This window comes from Pieris brassicae, chromosome 5 (assembly GCF_905147105.1).
Source record: "Pieris brassicae chromosome 5, ilPieBrab1.1, whole genome shotgun sequence".
Taxonomy (NCBI): domain Eukaryota; kingdom Metazoa; phylum Arthropoda; class Insecta; order Lepidoptera; family Pieridae; genus Pieris; species Pieris brassicae.
In genome coordinates, this window is record NC_059669.1 from 6,492,561 (window position 1) to 6,504,641 (window position 12,081).

Sequence of the window (12,081 nt, forward strand, 5' to 3'; positions counted from 1 at the left end):
TTTACTTGACAATGACATACCGCATCGTTCCCTCATGTTTCTAGTTTCAAAATAAGGATCCACATGTTATTTTCTCAGCTCAAATCATCATAAAACAGTTTAATATTAGATAACTTAAATCACATCTTCAGTACTTGGCGGAGGTTTAATCCATTTTGTGAGAAGATTTATATTTGTACCACGTAAATAAGAATAATAATGGACGGGGATGCAGATGCCGCTCAAATTCAAGTTCGATTCGTCACAAAACAAGAACAGTGAGTTTCGTTTTTTAACTAACTAAAACTTAACTTATAATAATATATAATTGTAAATATTTGAATTTACAGATATGCGATTCCAGACAGTCCATTGGCTGTTCAAAGCAATATCCAGACAGCAGAATTAAGCACACTTGTTAATGGCTTACTAAGAGAATCTATTCAATCTCATAAAAAGAATATTGATTTTGATTTTCTCATTTATGGGGAACTTTTACGTACCACTGTAGCTGAGCATTTGCAAGAGAAGGGTGTATCTACAGAAGATACATTGGAAATTGAATATATTGAACGATTTCCCGCTCCAAGCCCTCAAGACTGCTTGATGCACGATGATTGGGTGGCAGCTGTTGATACTCATGGGAGTTGGTATGTCATTATTAGTGCAGTAAACATTAAACAGTAAACATGTAATACAGAATTGACTACTAAATTTACTCACAAAATAACTGCTTCTATAGTTCAGTTGGGAAATGTTCCATTGCATGTTTTGTTTGTTTTTGAATAGGTTTATTTTAATAGTATTTGTTATATCATCCAATAATACATCAATGGTAATATTTTTGTTCTGAGTTAAGTTTTTGGATATTCAGGATCTTATCAGGGTGCTATGACAATAGTGTTCACATCTGGACTACTAAAGGACAACACAAACTAGCAATACCGGGTCACACTTCCCCTGTTAAAGCAGTTGCTTGGGTTGCTTTTAATGGTGATCAAGCAATTTTTGTAAGGTATTTAATTTATAATAATTGTATTTCAAGTTTTGTGGCTCAACTGTAGCTTAATATAATTAAGAGACATTTATTTTTATATATTTTAATATTGAGATGAGGTTTAATTGAATATATAATAGGTAAAATGGTGCAATTAGACTTATTTATTTTTTATTTTTTATGTACAGTAAATCCAGTTTATTTATAAGAGTATTCATTCTGTGTTATAATTGTCTTGCAAAAAATTTTCAGTGGTTCTCATGACCAGTCAGCAATTTTGTGGTCATGGAATGTTTCTGGAAACTCTGTGGACAGTGTGGTGACATGTCGGAGTCATGAGAAGGGAATTGAGTGTATAGCTGTATCCGCAGATGGTAAACAATTTGCAACTGGGGGCTGGGATAATAATATTTGTTTATGGAGTGCAAGTAAGTATTATTATAGTTTGTAATTGTTTTTAATGATGGGAAGTTCTTAATACATATATAGATGACTATTATTAAACTTTATACAATCTTAATCATGGGCCTCGTATATTCTAATCCAGTGTGTTTTCCAAAAAATTTGGTAGCCTATTCTTAAATTTTCCTCACAAAGTCCTGTTAGCTTACAATATACATATTTTGTGGTTACTGTTTACTTGTCTATGCATAAAGGTTAGAATTGGTTATTTGTTGTGTTTTAAAATGAAAAACATTTATTGTATAGATTAAAATATTAAAACTGGTATATTTCTCAGATAGTTGACAAAATTCTGTTTATAGGTTTAGCAGAAGAAGATAATGTGCCAGCTAAAAAGAAGAGTAAACCGGAACAAGGAAAATCAAGGGTAAGTTGTTACTTTATTCACATATCAAGATCAGCTTGAAAAGAGCTTTTATTAGACAATTTATATATGACATTAGATGAAACACAAATTATAGTTATTATAGCAAACATGAAAAGCTAATAAGATTTAGATTAAGAGAATGTGAATGTATTGCATCCTAGCATTAAAAGCGACATCTAACATTAGTTATAGATTGACAAAGTATTAGATGTTGTCATAAACAAACATACTATTTTTCTTACATATGTTTTACTGTGGCATTTATTAGCTTTTTTTATTGTGTCTCAATTAGGAAGCCTTGACTACTCTTAAAGGACACAAGGAAGCTGTCTCCAGTGTGCAGTGGATGGACTATAACACTGTTCTATCTGGGAGCTGGGATCATTTGATTAAGATTTGGGACTGTGAACTCGGTGCTATCAAACAAGACATTGCTGGTAAAACATTATCTTTGATTTTAACTATTAAAAGTAAGTTGTTGTTTTTGCCCTGGGAAATAGTCATTGTACTGTTAATATTAACTTATTTTGCTGAACGTAATGATTAATAAACACATACAATTATTATAATTTATTTGAATAACAAGTGAACGAAATGTTTTCCCGAAAATCAATACAAAATAATTTCATTAAAAATACTAGCGGCCTTGGTAGATATACATTCGCCTTATTATAAATATACATACAAATTTGGTTTTTAGCAAATAACTGATGAACGCACTAATACTGTTGCCGGATCTTAGACCATTGCAATCCTTATATTTAAATAAAATATATATTTTCAGGTAGCAAAGCTTTCTTCGACGCCGCGTGGTCGCCTCTAAGTAACAGCATTATTACGGCATCCGCAGATAGACACATACGTCTTTTTGATCCGAGATCTACAGGTACTAATATTTAATATTTAAAGTTATTGTGAATTATAATTTATTATGAACACAGAAAATAACATTCTTAGGATCGAGTTTTGTATATGAATTTTTTTATTTAAAAAAATAAACAGTGGAGCGGGTTTTTTTATATGCAAGTCGGTTATCGGCCTGTGTTTGAAGCAAGTCGTCGACTTGTTCGGTTTTAGGGATACCGCTTTCCTTAGGATATTTATACACCATACGTTAGTGTTTAATACGAACATTGACAGAAAGTCTATTGGTGCACAATTGGGGTTCGAACCTATGACCTCAGGAACGAGAGTTACACGGTAAAATATTAAGTTAACTAAAACTAAAAAGTTATGTGACTGAAGTTTCGTTAGAATAATTGTTTCGCTAATGTTATTACGTATAAATGATGCGCAGGATTGTTAATTTTAATTAATTTGTATATTTTTAGGTATAGTTAATATAATGTTAGCTAAATGAAATTGTATCGTATTTCTATTGTTCCAATTTAGACAGCCTTGTAAAGACAACATTCACGTCCCACACGGGTTGGGTGCAATCTGTTCGTTGGTCAACAACACAGGACACGTTATTCCTCTCGGCAGGTTATGACAATCAAGTCAAGTTGTGGGATACCAGGAGGTAAGTGTGGGCTATGGGGCATTCAATTAACTAGACTAGATTAGATCGTTTTTGGAAAATTAATACTATTAATTACAGTTGAGTTAATTAAGTTATTGCCTTAGTTAGCAAACGAGTTAAACTTATAAATAGTGTATTTAACTTAAAGATTTATTAAATACGAAGAATTTAACGATCTTTATTGAAACCTGAACCTTAAACTCGGTTTGACTTAAAGTTTACGTCAGTAACAGTCAGTCGCATAAATTATTGATACTTCCGAAAAGTCAATTTTAGTTTTATTGTCGTTGAGTTACTATGGACGGGATACGGAATATAGTCAAAGTCAAATATCATTTATTCATATAGCTGACACAATGTACACTTGAATGTACATGAACGTCAAAAAACAAATATATATGAAATGCTTCTAATTTTACATTTACTGCCAGTTCTCAAATTAGGGGCGTAGAACGGAAGAGAAGAACTAGCGATAAAGTCTGCGCCACTCTTTTTAATCGCTAAGTATTTTTTGTATTACACAACGTTTGGAAGGAGCTGCAACCATTACACCGTGTTCCACATGACATCTTAAGTAATTAATAGTAATAAAATAAGTTAAAAAACAAAGATTTGTCTCAGATTGTCAAAGATCCTCTATAAGTAGGAGGCATGGTGATATGGAGCACGCACTTACATTCTCGTGGGAATAAATCTAAATTATTAAGTCAGTATTCAGCTTCCAATAGCGATACCGACGTCTTTGTACCCAATTTCACTCACTTCCATAGTGTCGATGCAACCGTGGATAAGGCGTTACAAAAACTCATGTCTGGATCTTATTATTTGTACAAACCAGGGCTCACTATTTTTTTTGTTTTCAGTCCCAAAACGCCGCTCTACGACCTCACAGGTCACGAAGATAAAGTGCTGTGTTGTAATTGGTCGAATCCCTCGCTCCTTATCAGTGGCTCGTGTGATAATACGCTGAGGATATTTAAAGCGAAACATGCGTTGAGCTAAATTCGTGATGGACAAAGACATCTTTTATTTGTGTACAAATTGAAGGGATGTCATTCTTTGTAGCGAATATGTAAAATGAATAACGCATTAATTATTTAACCTGTATAAGGAATTGTATGTTTGATTTATTTCGTCAGTGGTGCATTTATGTATCAGAAAATGATTTAAAAGTCTGTTTTTAAATTTGCAACCATATCTCATGTTTTAAAGGAAAATTTGTTACAGTGTTTTTTGTCTAAAAAGTGCATCAGTTAACGAATGTGAAATTTGCGTTATGTTTTAAGATGTATAAAAACCTTTAGTGGTAATAAATATTCTGTTAGAAGTTGTTGTTCTTTTATCTTCATTATCCCTAGTTATGCGCAACAGGCATCTGAAATTAGTGTAAATTTAAAATATACTTTTAGGTATACTCCCAACAAAGTAACCTTGTGAACGTTATGAAACCACCACTCATTTAAATTTACTGAAGTTGATGCTGAAGAAGATGCGTAGGGTTCGTGGGAGTACAAACAATATCCTGATGGTTATAGGTAATAAACCCGAATATGCTGCATTTATATACATGCCCATGTGCCTGGTGCATCAAAACAACGCAGATTTATGAAATAATTATTTTAATAATTTTGCTAATTTAAATTGTAATTTTACTAACATAGTTATAAGTATTACTCTACTTACAATATATGTACTTAATGGTCTGAATTAAATAATTTTTATTTTAAAATAAATTGTTAGTCCTAATCCTACGTGGTATTGGGTAAATTTTATTTTCTTCGTTGATCGCAAGAAAACGATCAGCAGCATTGTGAAGAATGTAGATAACGCTGGATATGTGTAGAAAGTTATTGTCGATACGAGCTTGATCATTGTTCATCATCATCAGTGGGTGATCAGCCTTCTGTGTCTGACCTATGATTTTAGATGTGCTGGTTTTGCTCAAGATGTTTAATTCATTGACGCACCTAGAAGCTTAAATTATATTTTTAGCATTAATACATGCAAAAGTTTTAAAGTCGTGGGATGGCAGAATGAACTATAGACACCGAACACCGATTACCATTGCACAGGGGCGTCAAAGCAACATCAAATTAGGGTGAAATTTATCTATATAATTAATCAAAATCAAAATTCTTTATTTGTTTAGCTATATGTACAATAGAATTCAGATTGAGGCCTCCCTAGTAAGTCAGAGATCTGTGACAGGGAAGCTTCGCTCTTCTTTCAATTTACTATGTTTCATCCATGGGTAACCGACACAATTGGTTTTAAAAACGAGGGTACTGTAAAAATAATAATTATATTGTGATGACTATGTAATTATGTGTGGAAGACGAAACAAAAGTGTGCGCGTGTGGCATGAAAAGATGGATTAAGGGGAAAAAATATTAGAGGATTTAAGAATGCTTCTGTTTTGTTGTAGTTGAGTGTACCGAGCCAATGGTTTAAAGTTGTTTTACATTTGTGGTATGTAAGATTTTGCAAGCTAAGGGTTTTATTTAAACTATTATAGAGATAAGCTGAGTGATCGTGAATTGATTACGTGCAAAGATAGTCTTGCAAATTGTGTAGCTAATTATATTTATTACGTTGGGTCCTTTTTTGAGGTGTGTCTGTTCTATGTGGAGAGGTTGCGTGTCTCCAAGGACACAAGGGAGAATATAGAGCTGGCGTATAGTCAGTAGTTTGCAAGCTCTTTCAAGTGCTAGAACTTTGGTTTTCGCACAACCACCCCACACTGTGATACAATAGGTGATAACAGATTTATTGAATTTGGTATTGCACATTTCATTGACATATATCAGGAACAGCGTTGGCCCTAAAACCGAGCCCTGAGGGACACAGAATGAAATCTGATTTTCATTCACGTTACTGATTAAGTTACCTAGCTTAACTGTTTGAGTCCTATCTGTCAGATAGCTGGTCAAGAGGTTGAGAAAGACCTCTAATGCCAATATTATCCAGGCGCTTAATCAAAGTTGAAACACAAACAGTATCGAATGCCTTTTTGAGGTCGATAATAGTGTAAGACACTTTTGTATCCGGTCAAGGCGTTCAACAAATAAGGCCTAGGACAGCATCTTCAGTACTACAATTTGACCTAAACCCAAATTGTGTTTGTGAGAGGTATTTTTCCATTTGGATGGATTGTATTTATTAAGGTAGGATATTATTATTGAGTTAATAGTTATATAGTTACAATAGATATAGCTGTTAAGATAGAGATTGGGCGGTAGTTACTAATGTCCTATTTATCACCACTTTTGAAGATTGGATGGATAATTGAACTGTTAAGAATGGTAGGGAAGACACCGGTTTTATAACATACATTGCATAATTGAGAGATAATAGGAGAAAGTAATGGTGATGCTAGTTTAAGGAAGCAGTTAGAAATATTATCTATTCCAGTTGCACTTTCTGATTTAAGGTTTTTTATTATAGCAGAGATTTCATTGGGTTCAGTGTCAACAATTTTTTGGTCAACAATGGTTTTTGGCATAGCGCATATTCATTGTGTGTTACCTTGAACTTATACCAAGAGCGCAGAAATGGCAAGTCTTGTATTTAGTCACCGGTCGGGGGTGTGGTCTTGGTTGACACTCCTTCCTGCAACTTGCGTATGCGTTGGGGGCGGCAGCAAGTGGGCGGAGACTTAGAAATAATGATGGCTATTCCTATGACGCACTGTTATCCTAGTACTTGCTAATATTTTAATTTAAGAATTTTGAAACTTTTTCAATTTAATTAAATACGGCTTGGGTTATACACGACTACTCTAAGCGAGATCCAAAACGAAAGAGGATCTATAGAAGATAATCTGTAGTAATTAGTTTACTATTGGAGGGAAGAGAGGATGGAGGAGTTAGGACTCCCAACAAAGGGAAGTGTAGTTAGGCGATAAATAACAAAACATGAATGGTTTTGCTTGTTTTATTTCAATCATTTGCTCTTACAAAATATCAAGTTCAATGCAAAGGAACATGACTCGTCACAATAAAACATGCTTCTTAGTACCATTTTCATTTATTTTATATATTATTTTAGTTCCATTCAGCATAACTATAAATAATGCGGTCTAATATGCTCATAGCAATATATAGAAACTTGCAAACACTTCGTAACAAAATAGATACATAACTTTCTGTCTTCCCGTGCCGAGAAATTCATTTCAGTTATAGTTATGCCAAACCTCACATCATAACACAACGAAGCAACATGTTCCTTAAAAATACTCTTTCTTACCAACAATTTCATCTTTTTTTTACATTTTATGAAATTTTTTTGCATTTCTAAGCTACCTAACTAATTTTTATCTAATCTACTCGCTAGACTAGGCTGCCGGGTAGAACACCACACTAATAATACATTGGACAAATACAATTGTATCGACACTTCACGGTATTTTTTTTCTCATTTAATTTCTTTTACACTTATACAACTACATAACAAAAGAGGTGAAAGCAAACTCTTCAACTGAAACTTACTCCGAGTGTTCGCTAGGTTTAGATTTCCTTAAAGCTAAGGGCGGGCGCTGACGCACCGCGCCGGCCTCAGTCCATTTAAATTAAATTATTTAATAAACTAACAGAGGAAACTACCCTAGAGCCGCGAGGCGCGCCGCTGCCCGCCCATTAATCTAATCGCTATGCTATCTTAGCGTCGAAACATTTTTTTGCTATTCTAACCTATCTAATTAAGCCTAAAGCTAAAACTAGCCATCAATTCGTCGATCCTGTTTCACATTTCACAAATACAAAACGCGCGCTCTCTTAAAACTATGACTTACTTATAAACATTAACTTCAATTCATCGACATGTCTCATTTGAATCGTTTTGGTATTCAGGAATTGGTTCCTTATTTTTGTGCTTGTTCTTCACGTAACTCCTAACTAACTAACGCTTAACGTCACGTTCACCCATAATCTCATTGTAACGCTTTATCACACATGTCAAGAATATTGAAGCGAGTGTAACTAGGAACATCTAAGAATTAACTCCCGGATTCAATCTCAACACCATGTGTGAAAATGCAACGATTAGACAGCCACATTATTTCGTTTTAGTGATCGATAGAAAATATTAAAACATAGCTGTATTTACCCTACATTTATGATTACGGTAAGTTCTCTATTACCTGTAAAAATATCTCGTAAAGCACATGCAACTGGTTTATTGTATTCACATCTGTATCAACGACGCTGAAGGCACTACCGTAAAAATTAATTTATTGCTCTCAATGGAAGAAGAAACCTGAGAAAATAAATCGTGCTCAAATTATAGCGCTTTTGACGGCATCCTATACGGATCGTGCGACGCTACGTTACCTACTTACTGTGTCTCTACAAGTGCTTCGGGTTTAACTGAAACGAAAATACTACAGTTTAATGGACACGGGTTCACATCTCATAGACCACTATGACATCAAACAAATACGGGGATAGTAGCTTTAGACTGTGTACAAATACGACATCAATTTTAAATGCAAAGTTTAGCGGAAATATCTATCGGAAGACTGCATTTACAGGAAGCCACTGTATATATCGAACACACGTGAACGAACTTATCTAAATACCGTATATTGCACTTCGTGTCTTATTTTCACAAGAATCAAAGGCGGTTTAAATCAGTTCAAGAAATTTGGCTCGATCCACAATTATACAAGTATAAAAGTGATCTATGGAGTATCAATACAAGTACACACCTACTTCAGCCGTAGTAAGTTGAATTGTACTGTGATAGCGTAAACTCATTCGAATTAGAGGCAGTCAGCTGAACAAAAGAGCGATATTACTTTATGATAGTACCGTTAGTAATTAGTGTTCTACGATGCAACGGCGCTCACGCAGTGGTGGTCGCGCAATGGATCGTACTGTGCTAACATACTTGCTTTGCTTGCTGTTGTTCGTTAGAACACATATAAAAATGCTGCTACGCGAAGTTTCTGCAGTCCACAGACGTTAGTTCCGTTATCGATAGAATACAATCAAGTACAAAAAGTCTAATTATTTCATTGAAATCTACGTCATTCATTCAAAACCTGCAGTTCATCTAATGTCAGTTCCTGTATTGTTAAGTCGTTACACAGGTTTTGAACAAAGAGGTCATCGCTTAATCACCTTCAGTTAAAATACAGTTAATATATCAAACATTTAACTAGTCTTCAGTCCCTGACTTGTTGTATAAATATGTTCCTACTTCTTATTCGATTTTTATGATTTGTATACTTTGGTTCTGATGAAACTCTGACGTGCCAAAATAGAATTAAACAGTGGCTATATAGTAGGCTTTTACTCGTACCCATCAACAATGTATATACATGTATACATATCCATGTATAATTTATATATATTCAATATAAAAATATCAAATTTCATATAAAGTCATAAAGTGTACCCAAAACCTACGCGATGGTACAAAACGTCGCTCGCACCAAAATGCGCGTGCGCTGGATTTCAAATCCTTTACATTTCATAATGTGGAAATCAATCGTGGAATTTTGATGTTCACTAGTGGAATGTGCCGACCGCCTAAAATAACAACTACCATTTGATTCAGTACATGATTCTCAAAAAAAGGATCACCTCATTCCAAACATGACTTTACACATACAAAAATTTGTATAGATTCGTAAAATGTATAAATAGACTTTAATACAACTGCTTATTGCTAATGTTTCTATAGCTTCCAGACGGGCACGTCCCGACAATAGCACCCGCCGACGCCGAATCGTACAAAAAACTATCGTGATGTATGGCTACTATCATTGTATGAATAACATTTGGATCAAAACACGGATCAAGAAATAATTATTTGGAAGTTTCGGTATACATAAATTCAGTCTGTCTTCGGGTTTGGCAACAACGTTTACAATTTTGTCAAGGGGTTAACAACTGTATTATAAAAGAGTGAAGTAGCATATTCGCGTGTACGAATGTACCTTACCATCGCTAAATCTACTAGGAAAGTGGTATCGATGCTAAGAGGCCCATGTTGTATGGAGATGAACCGAACAGCTCTTGGAAGACTGCACCAGTGTGATTTAATGTAAATAATACTGTATATTTCATAGATTTAGTACCATTTTCAAACAAAATTACTAAAGCACCATGCCGAACGTATCATTAGCATAAACCCACGAGGTGGTCATAACTCTCTACTTGCCATTATAATAGTTGGAACTTTGATATTATTCAATGTATTTTTGAAATACATCAGTTACAAGGAAGATTCACAATCTTCGAAATATTTATAAATTATTTCCAAGTTCTAAACTGTTATAAAACTTTCTCTAACACACATATTTCTCCTTTTGCATATATTTGATATGACCTTTTCCAATCACCGCCCTCTGCCGTCTTCGGATATTGCTTTACATAAAATAGAAAATAAACTATAAGGAAATGATTCTCTTTTAAAACTATATTATTATAAAATTTCATTACTCTCTGATTGCACGTTATTTGATCGATATAAGTTCTGTTGAATTTAGCCATTTCTTCTTACGATATATGACACAGAAATAAATAAATTTAATTTGCAAAATAAATTTAAAAATTCATTCAAATAATCGTACTAAGCTAAAATAAATACCTATCTATCTTAAATAATCGTGTCAACATGTTCAAAATCTGTGTCTAAAAATCTTAAATTTAAAAATTTTCATAAAACAATAATAAAACTATAATGTAAAAACACATTTTAAATTGGATTTAATTCTATACATCGAATCCTCTCCCGAGCCGTCAAAAGACCTCATCAAAACATCACAGCGTTTTGAACGTTTAGCGTAAGCCAAGAGACGAAGGCCATTGAGAAAACAGTCGAGGCGAAAGTATTAAATAAAATTAGGCTTAAAACTAAAAGGCCTTGGACGTACGGACACGCTGCCGTCACCAATTCATACCTCAGTATGAGCCGATACGTGTACGTCCGTGACGCACCACGTATACGTACAAGGCCGCACTCGCTCGCGGCGCACCGCGGCGAAACTTTCGATGAAGTCTATAACGGCCGCAAATTAAACTAAAACAAATTAACATCGTAAAAAGTCACAGTTGCTTTGATTTTTGGCTCGTGTACATGGGTTGTTCCTTATCGTCTACTTGGGAGGCGGGTAGGTCTGGTAGGCCTCGTCGGGTGAGGCGGCCGTGGACGCGTGCTCACTCTCCATAGGCATCTGTATCACCGGCGGATTGGGGCCCGCGAAGTACTGGTACGGAGGTGACGCAAAGTACTGCAATAAGAAACGATCGTTAACAACAATTTATTAGAAAAACAGCCAAGCAGAAAGCGATGTGCAATACGCAACAAAAACCCTGTACAATTATTACAACCCAGGAAAAGAATATTTAATTTTGTAATAAACGTAATGTTTATATTCAAAATGCCACAATTGTGATAAAGACGAAATTTTCAATAGAGGCGGTATTGTAAGAATCAAAATTCAATTGAGGCTTACATAACATTTAAGAAAGCAATAGTCGGTTCAGTTCTACGAATCAAACTCGGGATCAATTACAGAAGAGAAATAAAGTTTTAGCACTTGGATAATAGCATAAACTAAAAAAATACAGAGTTTTGGCTACTTATTGTATACACTCACGTATACTTCGTTTTCCGGCCTTAAGCTGTCCCAGTTTACCTGGAATACAGAAATCTTTGATAAGATTTGTTGTATCGAATGGCCCATTTCTATTTTTGTAAAGCTGTATTTGCTTTCGTTCCAATTTTAAACTAATTGATCACCGGGGA

At 34.4% G+C, this 12,081-nt stretch overlaps 2 protein-coding genes across 8 annotated transcripts in view; one reads left to right on the forward strand and one right to left on the reverse strand.

Annotated features, from left to right (window-relative positions):
* The first annotated feature begins 21 nt into the window (after nucleotides 1–21).
* On the forward strand, nucleotides 22–4,657 carry LOC123710300 (ribosome biogenesis protein WDR12 homolog). Its single transcript, XM_045662110.1, has 9 exons — nucleotides 22–257; nucleotides 330–629; nucleotides 854–994; nucleotides 1,229–1,404; nucleotides 1,741–1,805; nucleotides 2,098–2,242; nucleotides 2,590–2,691; nucleotides 3,198–3,327; nucleotides 4,191–4,657. The coding sequence occupies exons 1-9, from the start codon at nucleotides 199–201 to the stop codon at nucleotides 4,327–4,329; spliced, it is 1,257 nt and encodes a 418-aa protein (XP_045518066.1). The 5' UTR covers nucleotides 22–198; the 3' UTR covers nucleotides 4,330–4,657.
* Nucleotides 4,658–7,246: 2,589 nt separating this feature from the next.
* LOC123709263 (protein alan shepard) overlaps nucleotides 7,247–12,081 on the reverse strand; it is a 95,517-nt gene continuing 90,682 nt past the window's right edge. For 6 of the 7 annotated variants that reach the window (XM_045660436.1, XM_045660439.1, XM_045660438.1 and 3 more), the window contains 2 exons: nucleotides 11,933–11,971; nucleotides 7,247–11,563 (listed from right to left, as the gene is read on the reverse strand). In XM_045660436.1, coding sequence (XP_045516392.1) covers nucleotides 11,429–11,563; nucleotides 11,933–11,971 — 174 coding nt within the window. In that variant the 3' untranslated portion in view covers nucleotides 7,247–11,428. The remainder of the gene's footprint in view (nucleotides 11,564–11,932; nucleotides 11,972–12,081) is intronic. The other variant, XM_045660442.1, reaches the window with a different exon arrangement.